We start from the raw sequence: 21,855 nt of genomic DNA, 5'->3' as shown, positions 1-21,855 counted from the left end.
ATTTGGAGAAAAGGTTTGTCATCCAGAGTCAACTTTTTTATTGACTCGCACTTCATTATTTTTACTTGTTAATATCCTAAAAGTAGTTTTATGTAGTTCCTTTTGATGAAGGCTTGTAGAAACTTTTAGAGGAATAAAGAATACAGGGCAGCCTCAATTAAAGATAACACATTTAATGTTATTCTGAACTTTATTAAGTTCAAGGATTTTTCAACATTGCTGCAGTGTTCCTGACGATGTTGTACATTTTTTACTCTGACACACTGAATTCATATTCCACCCTCATAACTGCTGTGGAAATCATAGAAATTGTGAAGATGGAAATACTGAAAAGCAGTGCCTCTTATTGCATGACTTTTAAAAGAACAGAGATAAATAAAAAAAAAATAAAATAAAAAAAATGTAGATTAAAGTTTCTTCCCCCCTGTCTCATATGCTCTACCTAACTCAATACATTTCATCTAGAATGTAGTGAAAACATTCTGGATTGGATGAAATCCAGAGTTCATGGACCCATCTTGCTAGTTGTCAAAAATGCAAAGCTGGTGGTGGCAGTGTAATGATGTGTTTTCGACTAGATACATCCCTTCGTGGCTGCAGTGTACTCTTCTAAGAATAAGTTCTTTGAACAGTATAATCCAATGTCACAAGGCAAGAATTGTACAGAAATGGTTCTAGGACTAGGAGATTGATTTCAGCCAACTGTGGTGGCCTTCCCAGTCACCAGATCTCAATCCAATTGAGCACCTGTGAGATGATGTGAAAGAGGGTCTTTGGAGTAGAGATCAGCAACCATCCAATTTGTAATAATTTTGGGAACTCTAGTATTAGTTGAGAAGTTAGAAGAGGCCATCCATCATCGAAGTGTAATAACTGTGAAACTTGGTTAATTATCTACAGCTTAAATGTGGCCAACAAATGATTTTTAGATGATCTGTACCATGCGAATGCCTATTTTCAATGTTTTCATAATTGTCTTTTCCAGCTATCTTCATAAGAAAGAATATTTATCTGGACTTATTTGTTAACAAAATATGTTTCTGTATCAGCTGTCCAAGAATGTAACCCAAATTTATAATACTGAGTTTATTGGAAAATGTATTTTGGTTACTAGGTTTTCTAAGAATGCATCTATGATTTTAATTGAGGTTGTCCTGCTTCTTCCTACATTAATGTAAAAGCTAACCTAAACAGATAATTTCTTTTTCAGTATATAAACCTTGTTTTTTTAAATTAAATAGCTAGTGTGATACCCTATATAAACATATGTGGAGGAAGACAGCGTGCTAATGACAGTCTAAAAGTTGTTTAAGTATTCTAATTCAGATAATACTCCAACTAATTCAAAGATATTTTAAACACTATTTACTTTAGAAAATATTCTGTTGTAGAATATAATTAACTTTTCTTTCTCTTTTAGTAAATAATATCTGATTTGGTAAATCTGAATACTGAATTTATTTTTGTGCCTTATTAAATGCTATAATATAAATTACTCTTAAAACTTGAGCACTTTACTGCTGTATTTTCAAGACATTTTCATACCTAACATCTTGTAAATAAGTGTTATAGGGGTAGAAAAGTCAACAGAATAAAATGCAATATGGATTTGTATGGAGATGACTTTTTCATCTAAAAAAAGTTAGCACCTATATGATATTTCATGTGCATGCAAGTACATGTGAACATGGCCAAAAATTTATAGGTTACAGATGCAATTTTCTTCTGCTCTTAAGATAAATAAATAAATGATAAGATGGAAGAAAACAATGTTATGATTTTTCCTCAGTCTATTAGAATTTATGCTGACTGTACTTCTATTCCATTCTTCAAGGGCTATTTCCTTTAAATAATTGGGTAAATGAGAGAGAGAAAGAAAGACAGACAGACACAAACACACATTATCACTATGCAAAGTAAACATGCACCTCTGCTATCACTGAATTCTGGCCATAGCTGCCACACTTGGTATTTATTTAGCAACATGTTCAAGATTTCTTCAAGGATCACTTGGGGCCTCTAGCATGGACATCAGAAAATTATCAATAGGAGTGTCACCAATAAGTTTGAAGAAAAACAAGTGCTCAAGACACTTCAAACCAATGCTGCGGAGAGCTGGTAAGCGTAGTAACAATTTTGCAAAACGGCCAGGTTGATCGGGATAGTTCTGTTTGCAGTAATCTTCTAATGCAGCATATACCTTCTCTCTTAAGTTTTCTATTTGCTGAACACATTTTAATCCTTTCACTTCTGTAATAAGCATAAGCATATTATAATATTAAATTAATTTAAATACCAACTATTTATAATTACACATGAATTAAAATATTACAGGTATCCCTCAATTTATTTTGTCCCATTTGTCATTTAGCTTATATGCCCCAAAACTAATCATAACCCGTAACCATTCTCTTGCTTATACATCCAGTGAAATAGCTGATGACAACTCATTGCACTGGGGTCACTTGCAAAAGTAAATGTGTGATGATGAAATATGCACAGTACTGTAAAGATATATTTTTCATTTTGTGACTGTTAGAAGATAATTCAAGTTGGACGCTTGGTTCTTCCCTTACCACTGCAAATAATAGTAATTAAAAACACCATCTTCTATTACACATTATCATAGTGGTAGTGTCTTTGTCACAAAAATGTAGGGACATGGTTCATTCTTCCTGTGTTTTCACTATTCTTTTCTTGCTGACTGCAATCCTATTTGTTATTAATTTACAATATTGTACTCATTAATTAAATAATTTTTCAAAGATATAACTTTTTCAAAGAGAAAAGGTTATATTTTTGAATCCATGAAAAATGAAACCAAGAGAAAGTGTTACCTTAGAAACAAAGGTAGACAAGTACACAATGTGAAAAAGGTGAGTAAGGGGATGTTTATTGCTAGACATCACAATTTGGCTCCTAATTCAATAAGAAAACCATAATTAAGAATGCTGATAAATACAAAGGTTATGCTAAGGAGGCAATATCTAGAAATGAAAAGAGAGCAGTAAAAGGTAGCGATATCTTGATAGTAAAGTTGAATTGGCTATTGACCATTTGGATTGAACTGACTCAGCATTACACACCTCTGTACTACGCTTATTCAAGAAAAAGGCTTAGGACTGTCTCAGGACTTAGAGTTTTATGAAAGTTCTCAGATGAAGACAATGTATTCAACTGAATTTCTGGCAAAGAACAAAGACTTCTATACTTATATTAATAGTAGAAGGAATGGGTTGAACAACATTGGGCTAGGATGTCAATGATTTAATTTTTGATCTCCCTGCTTTATTGCTGATGAACTGAATAGGTATTTTGCATCTACATTCACACATGAGGAATTCTTTAGATGCCAGAAATTTATCAAACTCTAACGGGAAGCTAAATAATTTTGTGATAACCGAAAGGAAAGTGGAAGAGAAATTGTTTAAGTTAAATATAAAAAGTTAAACATAAAAAAAGGAATCTATCAAATTATATTAAGAGAGGTAGCAAAAGAGATAAGCAACATCTTAGCCATAATTATGAGAGCATCCTTGGATTCAGGGGGAGGCCCCTGCGGACTGGAGATGTGCGAATGTATTCCCAGTTCACAAAGGAGGGATCAAAAGGTTACATGAGTAATTACAGACCTGTTAGCTTAATATCTGTTCCTGGAAAAATAATGAAGTCACTGGTTAAAGAAGATCCACAGGTTCGTCTAGACAGGAATGCAATTATGCTGCATTCACATATTTATTAAGGAGCGATCTTGTCTGACCAATCTGATTGGATACCATGATGCAGTGACCAAGGAATTGGATGCAAAGAATAATTTTGATATCATATTCTTGGATTTCAGGAAGGCTTTTGATATTGTTGCTCATATAAGAATGCTGTACAAATTGGAGCAATGTGCCATTAAGGACAAGTTACTGTTATGGATAAAGGAATGGTTGAGTGGGAGAAGACAGAGTGGTTATCAGTGGGAACTGCTATTTATGGACTTATATTAATAGTAGTTCCCCAGGATTCAGTGCTTTGCCCATTGTTTTCAATATTTATTAATGATATTGATGAAGGTATATTAGGCTTAATGTCTAAGTCTGTAGACAATATAAAGGCTGAAAGGGTAGTTAATGACAATAATTAGGGTGGGCTACTGCAACAAGATCTAAGAATATTAGGTCGATGGACTAAGAAATGGCAGTTGAAGTTTAACATTGACAAATGCAAGATACTGCATATGGGTAACAGTAATCCCAGATAAACATATCAATTGTGTGATACTCCACTCAAGGAAGTTGAAAATGAAAAAGATCTGGGGGGTAATTGTTCAGTGAGATATGAAATTCTCTAAGCAGTGCAGGCAAGTTGCCAGGATAGCTTATGGGGTTTTGTCAGTGATATATAGAAACTCTGCTAGCATGAATAAGGAGCTGAATTAATCCTGTGTACAAGGCCGTGGTTAGGCCACATCTGGAGTACTCATTTTAGGAAGGATGTAGATCTGGAATGGTGCAGAGAAGGGCACTGCGATTGGTGAGGTGAACAAAAGGGTGCTCTTACCAAGAAAGGCTTCAGATCTGCAAATTGCACCATCTGGAAACTAGGCACCTGCGAGGAAATTTGATTGAGGTGTTTAAGGCCTTGGATGGATTTATAAGCTCAATGTTGATGGCATCCTTCTTGTTGAGACCACACACGAGGGGGTATAAATTAAAACTTAGAACGGATAGTTGCAGGACAGATGTGCGGAAGTTTGCATTTAGCCAGCAGGTTGTTGATTGTTGGAACGGCTGCCGTCTGTTGTTGTGGAAGTGGGTAGTTTGAATAAATTCACAGAATTAGACAAATTCTTGGAGGGGATGGGCAGATGAGGTGGGAAGTTTTCATTTTCTTCCTTTTTTTTATTGATGTTCTATAAGCTTGCTTTTCGGCATTATTTACCATTACTGATACTTATGTTGGTAGTGGTTGGCTCAAACATTTTAAAAAGAGAAGTGCAATTCATAGTGGTAAATTCTTAGAAGAGGCCAGAAGTGCTGATGTGGATATTGTGTTAGGCTACCATTAAATTTTAAAAGAAATGGTTTATTTTCCAAACAAGTTTCCAGTGTGGATAAAATCAATTTATTTTGTATAAAAATGCCTAACAAATCATTCAATTCCAAGGAAGAAAAGGCTATGCTAGGATTTAAAAAAAATCTAAAGATCACTTAACCCTTTTGTTAGGAGGGACTGTTGCAGGAGATTTTAAATTTAGACCATTGCTATTTTACCACTCCCAGAACTCAAGGGCATTAAAGAGTTGTCTGAAGTCAAAGTTGCTTGTTATAAATAAATCCTGGGTTCAGAGACAGTTTTTTTTAAAATATGGTTTTTGGGTTATTTTTGCCTAATTGTTAGTAAACATTGAATTGAAAAAGCCTTGCAGACAAAGTGTTGCTAGTTTTGGATAATGCTCTAAGGCATCTACAAGGTTTATAAGATTTTTCCAAAGCAATATTAAGGTTGTTTTCATAAAAATAAATACAAGTGCAATTAACTTATGGATTGGAGTGTCAATGCAAATTTCAACCACTGTTATCACATGCAAACATTTCAAAGCATTTAGTGAAACTAAGGGAGAAGAGGCTCTAAAACAATTCTGAAAGAGATTTAAGATTCTTAAGGACACAAATATCACTGAAGCCTGGAATGATTTCCTCTGGCCATATGAATGGTATCTGGAGGATACCATGGCCAGGACATTGCAGTAACTTCAGAGGATTTGAAGAAACTGCAGAGCAAAATCAAGCTGAGACTGGGAAAGACAGTTTGAGAAAGACAATATTGAAGAAGTGATTGCCTCACCTGATGAGTCACTGAAAAAGAGCTGATTTGGTTAAATAAATTTAGATCTGATAGTATATAACACAGCTGTGGTGCTTGATACGTTCTACGTTAATATCAATATTTGTAGAAGGATAAGAGAAATTTATCTCAATACGATACGTAGAACACTTCCCTATGATACTCTCCAGAAATTAAAACAAATAAAAGATTAATGCAAAATTATTACAGTAAAAAAATCGATTGAACACATTCAAAAAACAATTAAAAATCAATTAAAGTTAAAAGTATATTTGAAAAAAGATTTTACTTCCTCTCTTCCTTGAAGGAAAGAAAACGAAGGAAAATCGTTTTTCAAATTTACGTTTAACTTTTAATTGATTTTTAATCATTTTTTATTTAATAATTTTTTTTTAATTGTTCAATTGATTTTTTACTGTAATCATTTTGCATTAATCTTTTATTCATTTTAATTTCTAAAGAGTATCATTCAGAAGTGTTCTACGTATCATATTGAGGTAAATTTCTCTTATCCTTCTACAAATAAATTTAGATCAGAAGGGTATGAGGGATGAAACTCCTTCAATAATATCTTTTTAAAACAAAGGATCTTGAATCAGTTTTCAAGCTTCAGTTTCAGATGAGAAGTAATAAAAGAGATTATTTAGACAAATGAACAATATGGTAAAATGAAGAATTCTATAGAATTCTTGAACTTGCAAGAATTCTATGGGATTTAACAGGCAGCTCTATGCCGAAAAATACAAAAACAAAGGATTCCATTCTACTAGCATTGGAAAAATCCCCCTTTCCCCAGAAAGAGGTAGTTCCATGGAATTCTGAAAAAAGAGACAGAACTCCATAAATGAGTCGTCAACAAGGCCAAAGCAATGAAGGTAAAAGTATAGTAAGCCTTGCATTTTAGTTATTGAATATTTTTAATATTCTTCTAGTGATCTAAATACTATATTTTAAATTACTTGAGGAGGGGGTATAACTGCCTAAAAGAAGGTACTTAATAATTGCTTAAAATAGGGCTACAACAAAATGTGGTCTAAAATAGGAAGCTCTGGAATGAAATACCTAGTTATGGTATTTGTATTTATGGGAAAGTAACTCTCGGTATATATTAAGTGACCAACTAATACATCCCACCCCTGACCTTCCTACCAGATTTGACACTACTTGAACATGACACCGATGAAGACATTCTGTGGCTTTTGCTGCCGACACACCAATGGCGATCTGAACTGAGTACTCTAACCTGGTTCCCTTAAAAACCCTATCCCCGGGCAGGGGAGGGAGGGAGGAGACAGGTCTCTGTCTCCTCTCCTCCCTGCCTATCTCCATACTTTGCCTGGTGGGCTAGTCTCCACTGACCTCTTCAGGGATGCCTATTCTATCCCTATTCTTCCATCTGTTTTCATCCCCTCCTCCCACTAAACCGACTGAGTATGCCCCTTAACAATGCCGTCAAATTCTAATTAATCTCTAAATTCTACTGTTTTCTTCTAAATCTCTTTTGGCTAAATTCTAGTGTGCACCCCCCCACACACACACTTTTTTTTTTTCTTTTAGGCCTTGCCATTGAAATCCTTGGAAATTAGGTGGTGGAGCCTGCTAGAGTACTTAAATAATTTACTGGGTGCATGACCTGCCTCCTCTTGGCAAAGTGTGGGCAATGGTGGGTCCCAATAGGGGCCCAACGGCTAAATGGTCAGAGAAACAATAGAACATAACGCTATACAACAGACCACTCCCCACACACTTTAAATCTCTGGCCTCCACAGAGTTCTGTGTCACTCACAAAGAATACAACGTGGAGATGGGGGGAACCCCTGGTGCCATCAGACAACTAACACACTACACTATATATTAAGTGAAAACTTGTCTTTTTGCTTAATGTTCAGCCTCCACAGAACTAATTAAGGACATAAATTGAGGGATGGTTGTATTTTATATAAAGGAACATGCCTGAAGTTAAAATTCACATATAACATTTGTAATATTTACAAATAAGTTAAAAAAAATATGTTTAATCAAAACATTATTTTCATTAATATATTACAATTATTTTGAACAAATGTGTGACATTAACAAATTCTATTACATAAAAACATGCACATTATTATAGTAAAAAAAGCGAGTTATAAAATTTTTAACAACTGGTTCTTGAAAAATGATACACCCCTTTGCTCTTCTTTAAATAAAAAGGATATGTGTCTATCCATGTTGATGAGAAGTTTGGCAGATCTTCTCTGCTGCAGTCTTACTCTTCTAAAATATCATCCACAAAGTGAGCTAAAGCTTAGGATGGATTACTTAAGGTCATCTTATACCATTATCATATATATCTTGAAATCAGAGAGCAGCCTTTCTGCATTGGCCTACCAAACCCCAAGCTTGGGAATCCAAAAGTAAATATTATAGTTGCCTGTTAAGCAGGCAAGCTAGTCCAATGTTTGTCTGAAGACAGGGCTGCCATGCACAGATGTGCACCACACAAAGGCACCTAATCAAGGAGGATGCCATCTGGAGTTTAATAGTTTAGAAATTTTAGCTTGTAGTAAACTACCAAAGTTGATGAAATGGCATCGTTTTTTTTATATCTCATATTGTGAACCCCTGCACAATTATTTGCCTGTAATTGCACTACCTTGAATAAGCAATGCTTCCCCAGTAGAGATGATTAATGTTACTTATTCTTGGCTGATACCACCACCCAGACAGCATCATTTCAAAGCTTGTTGGCCTCTCATTAGTGGGCTAGTAGGTAGGTACCCCAGTGATACAATTAATGACAATGCCAGTTAAGTTTAACTGCACAATACGAGAGATGCCAGATGGTGTTCAATAGTAAAGTACTAAAAAGGGTTTAGGGCTGAAAGCTTCAGACTATGGGAAATTTACTAGACGAACAAGTTAGTTAGTGCCCACCAATGAGAGGCAACAAGCTTCAAAATGGTGCCATCTGGGTTGTGGTATCCACTGAGAACAAGTAACATTAGTCTTCTGTAGCGAGGAAGACGGTTATTCAAGGTAGTGCAATAACAGGCAACTTGTTGTGAAGACATTCACAATATGAAATGCAGCAAAGATGATGCCATTTCAACTACTTTGATCATTTACTACAAACTAAAATGATGCTTTACACTAACTTGTTTGTCTAGTAAATTTCCCATAGTCTGAGGTTTTCAGCCATAAACCCTTTGTAGTAATTTAGAAATTTTAAAAATTAAAGAAAATTAAAAATAATAAGTATTTTTAACAATTTAACAGCTGACTTTTTGCTCATTTTTGTTTGCGGTCTCTTATAAATGTTACCTAAATATTTACCAACCTGTTACATAATTATCTAAAATTTGTTTGTTTCATTGTTAAAACATCTGATGTAAATTATAAGAATACCATAGTGAACAGCCACATGCACCAACTAAACTTACACTTTGTTGTGTCTAGCTATTTTGGTGCCCTGTATTTTTTGTAGTAAATTTTCATTGTGAACTGAAATGTATGTGCAGTGCAGGATTAACTATTATGCAAAATGTGTGGGGGGTTCAGATGAAAAAAAAGGGGGGCATACCACTTGCCTGATCCTGGGCCCAACGTTGTTAGGCATGTGAAATCAAATACATTCCTGTTATGTGTAGTGGAAATATGGGCAGTTACCAAATTATACACAAATAATACTGTGTAAATTTGTTTTATATATAGTTTGATTTCCTCTCCACCCAAATGGATGGAGGGGAAATCAAATCAATACAGCTTGGGTTAGCTTATGGTTCGTGATGAACCACAGGGCTCGGAACTTTTCATTGCTAATTGTGAATCATTAGCAATGATTCACAAAGTTGTTGATTGGTGAAAAGCAACAGAGTCCTTTGCTCTTTGGGATAAACATGCCCACTGGTCATAAATCAATTGCAACTGCCCAAAATACATTTCCATATTGTAAAACAAGCTGACTTTTTTGCTCATTTCAAACTGGTTGCAGCTTGTGCTTGCTAAGTAATTTTTATGGCTCTGAAGTAAAATCTTCACTATGCCAAGTAAAGAATGAAATGGCCAAAAATTCTTTTTTTTTTTTTTTGTTTCATTATATGATATAGGCCTGATGTAGCCGAGTGGTCAGGAGTGAGTGTGCATAGCACGCTTTCCTTGAGTGGACCGGGGTTCAAGCCCGTGACTACTAAATACGATAAATATTTGTAATGATTGTAAACTCTACTGACTTGGTTGTTTGTCATGCCAGAGTATAAACAGAAAATGTGTAAATTGAAAGAACAGTGTAAAATGTAAAGTTATATGAAGAAGTTGAAAGAAAAAGAGATTGCCATTTGCCGTGAATTTCATATAATTATCTGTGCAGTCTATACAATTTCAGATAACTGACAGAGGTTAAACTCAACGAGGATACGATAAAAATGACGGGAGATCACAAATTTTTTGATTGAATAATCACTGAGTTACAGATTTTTTTTTATTACTTTATGATACAAGTTTATATTTGCTGTTTTTTCTTAAATAACAACAATGTATTGTTTCTCTGAGAAAATGCATCCAAAGCTTGGAACAGCTGGTTTAGAATAAACTTCTAGAACAGCCTTTCATAAATTGTAGATTTTGTATATATTTTGAATTTCTGCACTTACGCAGTTCAAAAATTAGGGAACCACGTGGAAACCTCCCCCCACCCGCCCATAGCACATTTCATTTTTACAAAAATTCAGAAGAGTCAAAATTTGTAAATCTACGATTATCATTTTCTACACATATAAATATCTGATGTATTTTTTAGAAAATTATAATATCAATGTTCTTTTCAAAATCATGTTTAATTAAAATAAAATTGCAGTGTGACAGAACACCAGATCTTTAGCAAAAAGGAGTACATCCTGTCAATTTTCCAACAGCTGAAAATCTTCTCTCTTGAGATTTTCAACTGACAGTCATCCCAGTAGTCCATGTTATGGTATGTCTCCTTTGGATGAACAGAGTTATCAATGGGGACGTATGCCTTAGGTACTCACATTATACAAGAGAAAAGCTTTCCAACTTCACTGTGAGGAGTAAAAGAAGCACCATTCCAATGTAAGTTACACTTGTCATAATTCCTAAAAATATCATTGGTATCATGGCAGTAGAAGAGCAGACCATTTACTGTAAAAATGTTGTAAAGCTTAGTTTCTTCTTTGAGAGTGAGACATTCTTCTTATCCAAATGTTTTTGCTTTAGTGTCAAAACAAGAAGTTCGACTTTATCTCTAGCTGGGTGGGTAAAGTGCCTGCCTGGCAACCCAAAGGTCGCCAGGCAGGCACGGGTTCGAATCCCGCCTCGGGCTTGGATCAAAAGTACTGCAAAAACCTTGGGAGGTGCACTAGGGCCACAGAAGCCGATGCGCCAACAACTACAAAAAAAACAAAACATCGGCTTTATCTCTGGCAAGGGCTACAGATCTAATGAGATCATTCAATCTTGGGTAAACAACTCTGGCTTTGATGCCTTTTTGTCGGTACATACTCAAGATTGAGTGAAGTTCTTTGGTCTCTGCCGGAGGATGACAAGACACCAGAATTGGCATACTGTCATAGTGAATTGCCCTATCACTGAATCCAGCTTTGGATAACAGTCTTGTGCTTATTCTTCATCCTGAATCCAATTATATTCACATCACAAAAGCAAAAATCAACCATTTTGGACTTTTGGATTCCTCCATATCACAGGTTCTTTTCCTTTTGTTCAACCAATCACGTTATCCATTTGCACTGAACAAGCAGTACAAATAACATATGGAGCTCACGGCTTATTCTGGTCACCTAAAGGGCAGCCAAAGTATAACTGGTAAATTTTTCGAACATCCATTATGATTTAGTTAGGGAAGAGGCAATCCACACACAGACCAGAATTTGTTTTTTACCTTTTCGAGCCATAATGACAAATGTGTGTTTTAGTAATTCACCAGTTCTTATCTGACACAATTTTGTAATAACTGCGGACAAAGTGGACGAGAAATTGTTGAACTTAAACATAAAAAAGGCACTTTGGGTGGATGGATCTATCCAGTTATATTAAGGGAGGCAGCAAAGGAAGTAAGCAAACCCTTAGCCATAATTATGAGAGTACCTTGGATTCATGGGAGATCCCCATAGACTGCAGATGCACAAATGTATCTTCCAATTCACAAAGGGGAATCAAAGGGTGTGATCATGCGTAATTACAGACCTGTTAGTTTAACTTATTTAATGGAGTCATTGGTTAAAGAAGCAATGCAGGATCATCTACACAATACTACAGTTATAGTTCAGGCACAGCATGGGTTTGTTACGGGGAAATCTTATTTGACCAATTTGATTAGTTACTACGATGTGGTTACAAAGGAACTGGATGCAAAAAAAAAATTCCGGAAATCCAAGTATATCATATACTTGGATTTCTGGAAAGATTTTGATACTATTGCACACGAAAGACTGCGTTACAAATTGGAGAAGTATGGCATTAAGGGAAAGTTGCTACAATCGATAAAAGGGTGGCTGAGTGGAAGAAAGAGTGGTAATCATTGGACACTGCTCATCATGGAGTAATGTTATTAGTGGAGTCCCTCAAGGTTTGGTGTTGTGCCCATTGTTGTTTTCTGTATTTATAAATGATATTGATGAAGGTATTACAGGCTTAATGCTCAAGTTTACAGATGACACAAAGGTTGGCAGTGTTGTTAATGATAGTAATGGCAGTGTCCTACTGCAGCAGGATCTAGAAAAGTTGAGCAGATGGGCTTTTCAGCCCATCTGCTCAACTTTTCTATAAAATTAAATTAAATATAATTATATTATATTTAACATAATTAATTATAATTAATTAATAAATTAATAGAATCATGACTCAGACCAGAGCAGCAAAGCAAAAGGCTCAAGCTAATGGAAGCGCTGTGGCTCAGAGCCGAACTGAGGGGGGCAGTTGTCCTCTGACTCACAGCCTTATAAAATGCACTGTTTGCTTGATGTTTGCAGAGCAATCGGGTACGGGACATGATACTGCCAAGGGGGATGTCTTTGTGTGTGCGCGATGCAAGGAGTGTATCGATATCAGGCAACAACTCGGCGTTCTTATGGGCCTATATGAGAGCTTGAAGGACAGGGTGGATGCCCTCGAAGAAACTAAATTGAGGGGCCCATCAAGCTCTCAGCTGCCCACATCAACGCCAGAGCTTGCACTTGGGCATCGCGTGACACAGAGACAACCCCCAAGGCAGAATGCGCTGGTCCCGAAGGAACTAGTAGTTGTTGGTGACTCTATTGTCAGGGAAACGGGGAACATGCTTTGTAAAAAAGATAGGTGGAACAGGACCAGGTTATGTCTGCCAGGGGCAAAGGTTGATGACGTTGTAGAGCGAATATCATCTTTTAAGGGCACAAAAGGTGATATAGTTGTACACGTTGGCACTAATAATATTAAGAGTAGGAGACCGGCAGAATTACTTAACAAGTACAGGTCACTGTTGAACAAAAGCCGAGAATTAGGGTTGAATTTGAAAGTGTCTGCAATTCTGCCCAGACACGATAGGAGGGAGTATATGATGAGAGCCTTGTCGATCAATTCGGCCCTGGAAAGATTGTGCAAGGTTCAAGGGGTAGAATTTTTTTCAGCCTGGACTGTACTTGTTAACAGGAGAGATTGCTTCTACAGGGATGGGATACACTTAAATAGAAAGGGTGCAAGAATATTTGCTGATGCTATCGAGGCAGTGTTAGGTGGGTCGGAAAACTGCTAGCTTGGGGGGGGGGGAGACAAAGACCAATAGATTGACAGTAGCCACTGGCAGAGGTGAAAGAGATTCTTGCACTGCTTCTATTAGAATGAGCAGAAGCCTGAAAAACAAGATGCATGGTATTTCAGAGACTGCTGGGAGCCATTGCGGTACAAATAAACACATGGGTTGTGTTAGGGTAGCTAAGAATAGAAACAGGTGCAGGTATACTTGCGTGTACACCAATGCTAGGAGTTTAGTAAATAAATTTGATGAATTTGAGGTATTGCTCAAAACATCAAAGGCAGATATTGTTGGGATATCAGAGACGTGGTGTCACACAGATATAAGGGATGCAGAACTGCAATTTGGGGAGTACAACGTCTACAGAAAGGATAGACAGGATAGGAAGGGGGGAGGGGTTATGCTATTAGTTAAGAAACACATAAAAACCAAGGAAGTGAAGCCAGTCGACATCGCTGGACAGTGCAGTGTTGAGTCAGTTTGGTGTGACATAAGCACTGGGAGATCAAAATTGAGAGTAGGAGTGTGCTATAGGCCTAATGACTCTGATGAGTATAATAAGGAACTGTACAGGGAAATAGAGTGGGCCAGTAAATCAGAGAGTCTTATAATGGGAGATTTTAATTTCCCAGATATTGACTGGAATTTGGGGGCTGGTTACTCACACACTAGCAGGGCTTTTGTGGATTTATTGGATGATTGTTTTCTACATCAGCATGTTCAGGAGGCAACTAGAGGGAGTAATACTCTTGATTTGATTATCAGCAGTGATTCTTCATGCATTAAGAATCTGCAGATAAATGAACCACTAGGTGGCAGTGATCACAGTGTGCTGAAGTGGGATTTACAGAAAGAGGTAACTACCATTAGGGGTAAAGGGAAGGGTTATTGCTTCCGTAAAGGCGACTACGATGGACTGAGACAGTATTTAAATTCTATACAGTGGGACCAACTGATGATGTTACCAACAGCAAATTCAAAACGGGAAGCATTCAAAGAACTTATCTTGGAAGCTACTAGGCTTTACATACCAACTAAGAAATATTGTTCAAGGTTTAGGCCAAAATGGATGTCAGATGAACTAATGAGGCATATGGCAGAGAAGAAAAATGCATGGGATACTTACATATTAACACATGACACAGAAGCCTATGATAGATACAAGTTGATATGCAACCAAGTTACAAAGGAGGTTAGGCAGGCGAAGGCAGATTACGAGAAATCCTTGGCAAGGGATGCAAAGAAAAACAGCAAAGAGTTCTTTACTTATGTAAACTCTAGAAGGAAGGGGATGAATCAGATTGGTCCACTTGATATTGATGGGTCAACTGTTGATGATCCTGCTCAGGTAGCTAACAAACTAAATGAATATTTTGCATCGACATTCACACATGAGGAGTTATTCAGCAAGGGGAATGCCAGAGGTGTATTCAACTCTAGCAGTAAGCTACAGAATCTTGAAATAACTGGGAGTAAAGTGGAGGAGAAACTGTTGAAGATAAACACAAGAAAGGCACCCGGGGTGGATGGGATCTATCCAGTTATATTAAAGGAGGCAGCAAAGGAAGTAAGCAAACCCTTAGCCATAATTATGAGAGCTTCCTTGGACTCAGGGGAGGTACCCATAGACTGGAAATGTGACCCCAATTCACAAAGGAGGATCAAAGGCTGACACAAGTAACTATAGACCTGTGAGCTTAACTTCTGTTCCAGGAAAATTAATGGAGGCACTGGTTAAAGAAGCACTGCAGGATCATTTAGACAAGACTTCAGTTATAGCTCAGACACAGCATGGTTTTGTTAAGGGGAAGTCTTGCCTGACCAACTTGATTGGATACTATGATGCAGTCACAAAAGAACTGGATGCAGGGAATAACTTTGATATTATATACTTGGATCTTAGAAAGGCTTTTGATACTGTTGCACATGGAAGACTGCTACACAAATTGGAGCAGTGTGACATTGGAGGCAAATTGCTGCTATGGATAAAGGGGTGGTTGAGTGGGAGAAGACAGAGAGTGGTAATCAATGGACACTGCTCATCGTGGACTAATGTTATTAGTGGAGTCCCTCAGGGCTCAGTGTTGGGTCCATTATTGTTTTCTGTATTTATAAATGATATTGATGATGGTATATCAAGCTTAATGTCCAAGTTTGCAGATGATACAAAGGTTGGCAGGGTTGTCAAGGACACTACTGACACTACGCTACTGCAACAGGATCTGGAAAGGTTGAGCAGATGGGCTGAGAGGTGGCAAATGAAGTTTAACATTGACAAATGTAAAGTACTACACATGGGAAACAGCAACCCCGGAGCAATGTATCAACTCTGTGGTACTACACTGACAGTGGTAGAGAATGAAAGGGACTTGGGGGTGATTGTGCAGGCAGATATGAAGTTCTCTGAGCAGTGCAGACGGGCTGCAAGAGTAGCTCATGGAGTATTGTCAATGATATTCAGGAATTTTTCCAGCAGGGATAAGGAGGTGATTATTCCATTGTACAAGGCAATGGTCAGACCACACCTAGAGTACTGTATACAGGTCTGGAGGCCTCATTTCAAGAAGGATGTAGAGCTGCTGGAAAGAGTACAGAGAAGGGCAACAAGATTAGTGAATGGAACAAAGGGGTGCTCTTACGAAGAAAGGCTTAAGTTTTGCAAATTACAGTGTCTGGAGACTAGGCACCAGCGAGGTGATCTGATAGAGGTGTATAAAGCCTTGAATGGTTTAAGCATGCTCAATGCTGATGGGATTCTTCCTCTAGCTCAGAAAAATCACCTGAGAGGGCATAAATTCAAATTGAGGAAAGACAGATGTAGGATAGACGTGCGGAAATTTGCCTTTAGCCAGCGGGTGGTTGGTTGGTGGAACAGACTGCCATCCCTTGTGGTGGAGGTTGATAGCCTAAATAAGTTTAAGGCTCAGCTGGACAGGTATTTTGAACGAACAGAGGGGTGAAGTGGAAGTGGGTTTTTTTTTTTTTTGGCTGATGCTGCATAAGCTTGCTTTCTTGCATCAAATGCCTCTACTAATGCTAATGTGGCAACTGAAGTTTAACATTAACAAATGCAAAGTACATATGACTAGGAGTAACGTACCAACTATGCAATATTACACTCAGGGTAGTGGAGAATGAAAGAGACCTGGAGGTAATTATGCAGTCAGATATGAAATTTTCTTAGCAATGTCAATGATGTACAGGAATTTTGCTAGCAGGGATAAGGATATGTTTATCTCCTTGTACAAGGCAATGGTCAGGCCACACCTTGAGTGCTGCATACAGGTCTGGAGGCCTGATTTTAGGAAGGATGTAGAGTTGCTAGAACAAGTACAAAGAAGGGCAACAAAAGAGAAGGGTGAGGGGAACAAAGGGGTGCTCTTATGAAGAAAGGCTTAAGTTCTGCAAATTGCAGCATCTGGAGACTAGGCACCTGTGAGGTGATCTGACTGAGGTATATAAGGCCTTAAATGGATTGAGCAGGCTCAATGCTGATGGGATTTTTCCTCTTGCTCAGAATACGAACATGAGGGGGCATAAATTCAAATTGTGGAAAGACAGTTGCAAAATAGATGTGCAGAAATTTGCCTTTAGCCAGCAGGTGATTGATTGCTGGAACAAATTCCATTTGTCATTGTGGAAGTTGATAGCTTAAATAAATTCAAAGAAAAACTGGACAAACTATTGGAGCAAATGAATAGGTGAAATGGGAGGGGTTTTTTGCTGATGCTGTATAAGCTTGCATTCCTGGATTATATGCCATTACTAAATGCAAATTTTATTAAGAATTTTGACTATCCTTGTGAACTTTAGAGTAAACTAATTCTTTTAACAATACTAATTATTTGGACCTAAAGATTAGTACTGTTAATTATTATTATTATTAGCCATATGGTGCAAGGAAGCCTGAGGCTTATGCTGCACCAGCCAAAAAAAATTTTCTGAACCACTCACCGAGAGAGAGAGAAGGGAATCACCAAGAAAGAGAAGAATGATGATATCCAGCTCAGGACCCTGGGTATGCCAAGCCCATACTCACCAGATGTGAGCCCCTGGGGTTGAATGATCATATTTCAGTTGATCTTTATAATAAAAAGACAACTTTCAAGTTGTCAATTATTCCCATTGCTTTTTCAATATTTCTAATAATATCCACTCTAATGACAATACTTCCCAATGTATTAGAATTGCTAACATATGTAATAACTTGAGGTCCTAGAGATTGTCGCAGACATTCTCTCAAATATGCCAGACAAGCTGTACTTGCTACCTGTGAGTCTAAAATGCTGGTGGAACTGATATTCAGGTGACACTCAAGTCAAATTGACCCAATTTCGGTTAAGTCCGGATGGTCTGCAACAGCCAAATCCTCTGCTTGCACATTCACGATGGTGGGATGGTTAGTAATTGTGGGTATAACCCCCATGTGCAAGCACACTATGGGTGACCACCCAGGTGTGAACCAACATAAGCAGGGGTCAAGGTGTGGCACCCACACCACATGGAGGAATGCCGCCCCTCTGTGTTACTAGGCAATACTAGGTGGTAGATGACTCTCATCAACTAGTGCAATACTACCATTTTGCTTATTGGAGGCTTGAAGTGGTGGAACCCATGTTTAGTCTCCAGAGCTAAGTTCCGGTTAACCCTTCCCCATCTCTTCCGTCATGCAGTGTGACTGATGGCTTTTGAGGTTATGATGGACATCATGGTGGGATCCAAACTTCCTTACATTTCGAGGGTACAGCTCTAAAACACTGTTCGCAGGCCGGCTGCTAGTTAGATTTCTAGCAGCCGGCCTGCCAACTGCCGTTTTCTGGAACAACCTTCCTTCATATATTTTCCCTGAAAATTACAGTCTACAGAAGTTCAAGTCTAATGTAAACAAATATCTTCTTTTGTCTTCTCAACCTCAAACCAAAGTAGGGTGCTAAGTACTATAGGTTCTAATACCTCCTGTGTTTGGGGTTTTCATTAAAAAAAAAAAAAAAACAGCTGCTCCACACCAACTCACATTCAGTAAAAAGGTATATTGTATCAAATTTATACCCAACTATACTATATGCTTCAGAGTTATGGGCCTCGGCTGACAAATCCAACCTTAAAAGAATATTTGCTTCCAAAAATTCTGGATGTTAAAATGGGCCAACACCAAATTCCACATTCTCCCAGCTCTCAGAGCAAAACAGTTAGCAGATGCCCTTCGACTGTGCATGCTCCAATCCTGCATTGGAGAAAGAAGACTGTTGTTCACAAGCAAGATGGCGACAGGACTAGCTGACTATAACTGATTAGTACTTACCAACAGATTCCTGCCAAAGAAAATGCTGCCCTCACTGCAAGCAATTTGATGGTGACCTCCAAAAAAGTGGTGAAAAACGCTGAAAGGGAATCCTCGCTACACTAAAAATTTAGCACTGCACTTTTGCCTTCCAATAGTGATGCCCGTGACCACCAACAGATGTCCTCGATATGCTAAATGCCACCCATACAATGGCCCCAATTGACCACGCTTGTCTAGCTCACCACTCGGTCACTTAAATAATATCTCATTGCTAATTTATGTGGTTATAGTTAATGTAGTGAATTAATTATTTATGTATTTGTATGCATACATGTATGAATGTATATTACATAACGTGTATTTCTTATGTCTGTATGGACTTGAATGTAAATGTGTTGTCAACCCTAGGACCACCATGCTGTGGCGGGATTTAATTGTATGTAGCTCATACTGCAATTAAAAATTCTTTTCTATTCTATACAGATATTTTTTATTTATTTATTTTTTTCATTAAGGGTTATCCAAGCTCCTTGTTAAAAATTAGTTTAATAATATTTCACAAAATAATCTGGCCAGGGATGACTCTCAGCTGAAATTCTGGAAAGAGCTCCTTGTTGATAAATTTACTCTTTTCAAAACAATTCAACAGAGCACTCAAAAATGGAATATTTGTGACCTTAATTGGTAAGCTGATGGGCATTCAAGGAAAGGTTAACATGTAGGACAGCCATTCGCTCCATAAGACGGGACTGGCCAGGAATGAGTAGTGTGCAGCATGTTCCACTAGTGGAGCCAATGAAGGTTTTCCTTCCACCATTCCACATTGGATCAGACTTTGCCTAATCTTTGGGGAGGCTCAAATTAGAGAGCCTCTGCAGGATGAAAGGCTTCCAAATTGCTCATGCATATAAAGAAATGGGATGTCATATGTTGCTGAATCAAATTTCATTTCTTGAATTTGCATTTAGACTTCTTGGTTGATTGATAAGGGGCTAATGATAGTAATAGTATTTGCCATATGGCTCAGGGAAACCAAAAACCTTTTCTGCACTAGCCAAATAAAATTAAGTAGATAAGAAAATACAAATTGTGCTTCTCTCCAGTTGACCTCTGAGTTTATTCAAAGTGTCAGCCTCAACTACCTGCAAAGGCAACTTGTTCCAGCAATCAATGACTAACTGGCTTCGTTAATGATTCTATCAAGACGTTAAGTCAAAGAAAAATCACTACCAAGCTTTCGGGGATGAATGTATATTGACAAAATACTGGAGATGTTGCAAAAAAAAATCATGCAATCCTCGCCTGAGACGGACTAACTAGGCCTTTTCTAGCCGAAGCATTACCTGTGAGGCCGATAAGATAATGTAATTATTTATAGTGCAACAGCACAGTGAACAAAAAATAAAATTAGAATTTTTTTTACTCCTGAACTGTTTTTATGTGATCTTAAATTGTTACAAGATATAATAAAATTAAGAATACTATACCTAAGTATATTTTATTGGCTTTTTTTCCTTTATATTTATGTTGAAGCATTTTGATAAAAGCCATTTTTTTGCTGTAAAGTGTTAGAATATAGTTTTTTAAATTTCCAAATACAGCCACTCCCCGACTTACGTAAGGGTTGCATTCCATGGAACTCTGCGTAAGTTGGAATTTCCCTAAATGCTTATGCAGCACTCGCAATTATGTGCACTGAATTTGATTGAAGCAAAAAAGAAATGTTCGATGAACATGTAAATAGAATTATTTATTCAATATTTTTTTATCTCATGAACAGGAAAAATTACAAAGGTGTGCAATTACAAAAATTTTACTTTAACGTGGAAACCACTGTGATGCTTGAACCTATCAAACCACCTGTTGCTTGCCACGAACTTGGCTTTGGAGTTCACTGTACTTATCCTTAATATCTTCATAAATACTTCTTGCTTTTGCTTGAATGGCCATTAGACTCACAGGCACTTTCTTCTGAATCTGATTTTCCATCCATATTATTAATAGCTTTTCCATGTTCAATTTAGCACCTGAACACTGTTTTGTGATCACTGTTGATCTTAAATGCATTTATCCTTTAACGTGTTCTTTTATACGTGCACTGTCCTTTAAACACTGTTGAAGCAGCGAGACCTAATTCCTGTGCAATAGATGACAAACTTTGTCCTGCTTTGTAATTCTTAATCATTTCTAAATCAATTTTGTTTAGTTTTCTAGCACTGCCACCACTTACACTTTCCATTGGTCACTTTCCCTTCATCATTGTAATAAGTAAATTGGAAAGAAGAGAAGATTCTGAAAAATTATTTAAGATTTTTATATGATTGAAGATTTCAATGAAGGGGTAACACATTTCACTATAATAACATAAAAACCCACAGATTTCCAGCTATTGGTATTATCTCAATAAGATTGAGTTTACTACCTGTTTATAAGAGATTGCACTAACAGAAAACCCCAATAAACCAGAAAGTGCAATTTGTTTTTATGGTCGTAACCTCCAGAAATGTGCTTTAGAAAAATACCACAAAGGTGTTCAAAATTGATTCTTATAACGGAATATATGATAATGATGAAAGTATAGTAAATTCGCTGGCCAGACCGTGTAGCCCTTCCTCTAAGCCAATCATTTGCGTATTGGCCTTGTTTTGTTTTTGCATCCTTCAGTTGAAAGTGATTTTTGTTTTGAGCTTATTTGACAAACTTTTATAAAACTAATAAAATTTTCATTATAAAAATTGACCTTTTAGAAAAAGTCAATTTTTATAATGAAAATTTTCTTTATGAAAAATTCAACTTCCGTGGTCTTGGAATGAATTAACAAAAAAAAAAAGAAAAAAAGTGTTTTACTGGGCTTGCATTACAATATTTTTCACAATACCTCCATTTATTCTTGCGGGATGCAAAATATGTTTCAATATTTTTTTCAGTTTGCACCGGCCAGCAAACACTTATGTAAAGTCGAATTTACATAAGTCGGTGAGTGCCTTTA

The 21,855-nt window shown here is 37.1% G+C and overlaps 1 protein-coding gene across 2 annotated transcripts in view; it reads right to left on the bottom strand.

Moving 5' to 3' along the window:
• LOC150087344 (retinoic acid receptor RXR-alpha-B-like) overlaps positions 1-21,855 on the bottom strand; it is a 186,937-nt gene that overhangs the window by 10,691 nt on the left and 154,391 nt on the right. Inside the window, exon 8 of one of the 2 annotated variants that reach the window (XM_090371143.1) lies at positions 1,824-2,250. The exons of the other annotated variant lie outside the window; for it this stretch is intronic. Coding sequence (XP_090227269.1) covers positions 2,000-2,250 — 251 coding nt within the window. The 3' untranslated portion in view covers positions 1,824-1,999. Of the gene's footprint in view, positions 1-1,823; positions 2,251-21,855 lie in introns of those variants that run through there. 2 annotated transcript variants of the gene reach the window in all.

Source organism: Mastigoproctus giganteus, chromosome 4 (assembly GCF_048544385.1).
Source record: "Mastigoproctus giganteus isolate SK-2022 chromosome 4, ASM4854438v1, whole genome shotgun sequence".
Classification (NCBI taxonomy): Eukaryota; Metazoa; Arthropoda; class Arachnida; order Uropygi; family Thelyphonidae; genus Mastigoproctus; species Mastigoproctus giganteus.
Note: the sequence above shows the minus strand (reverse complement) of the source record. Positions and strands in the feature narration are given on the sequence as shown.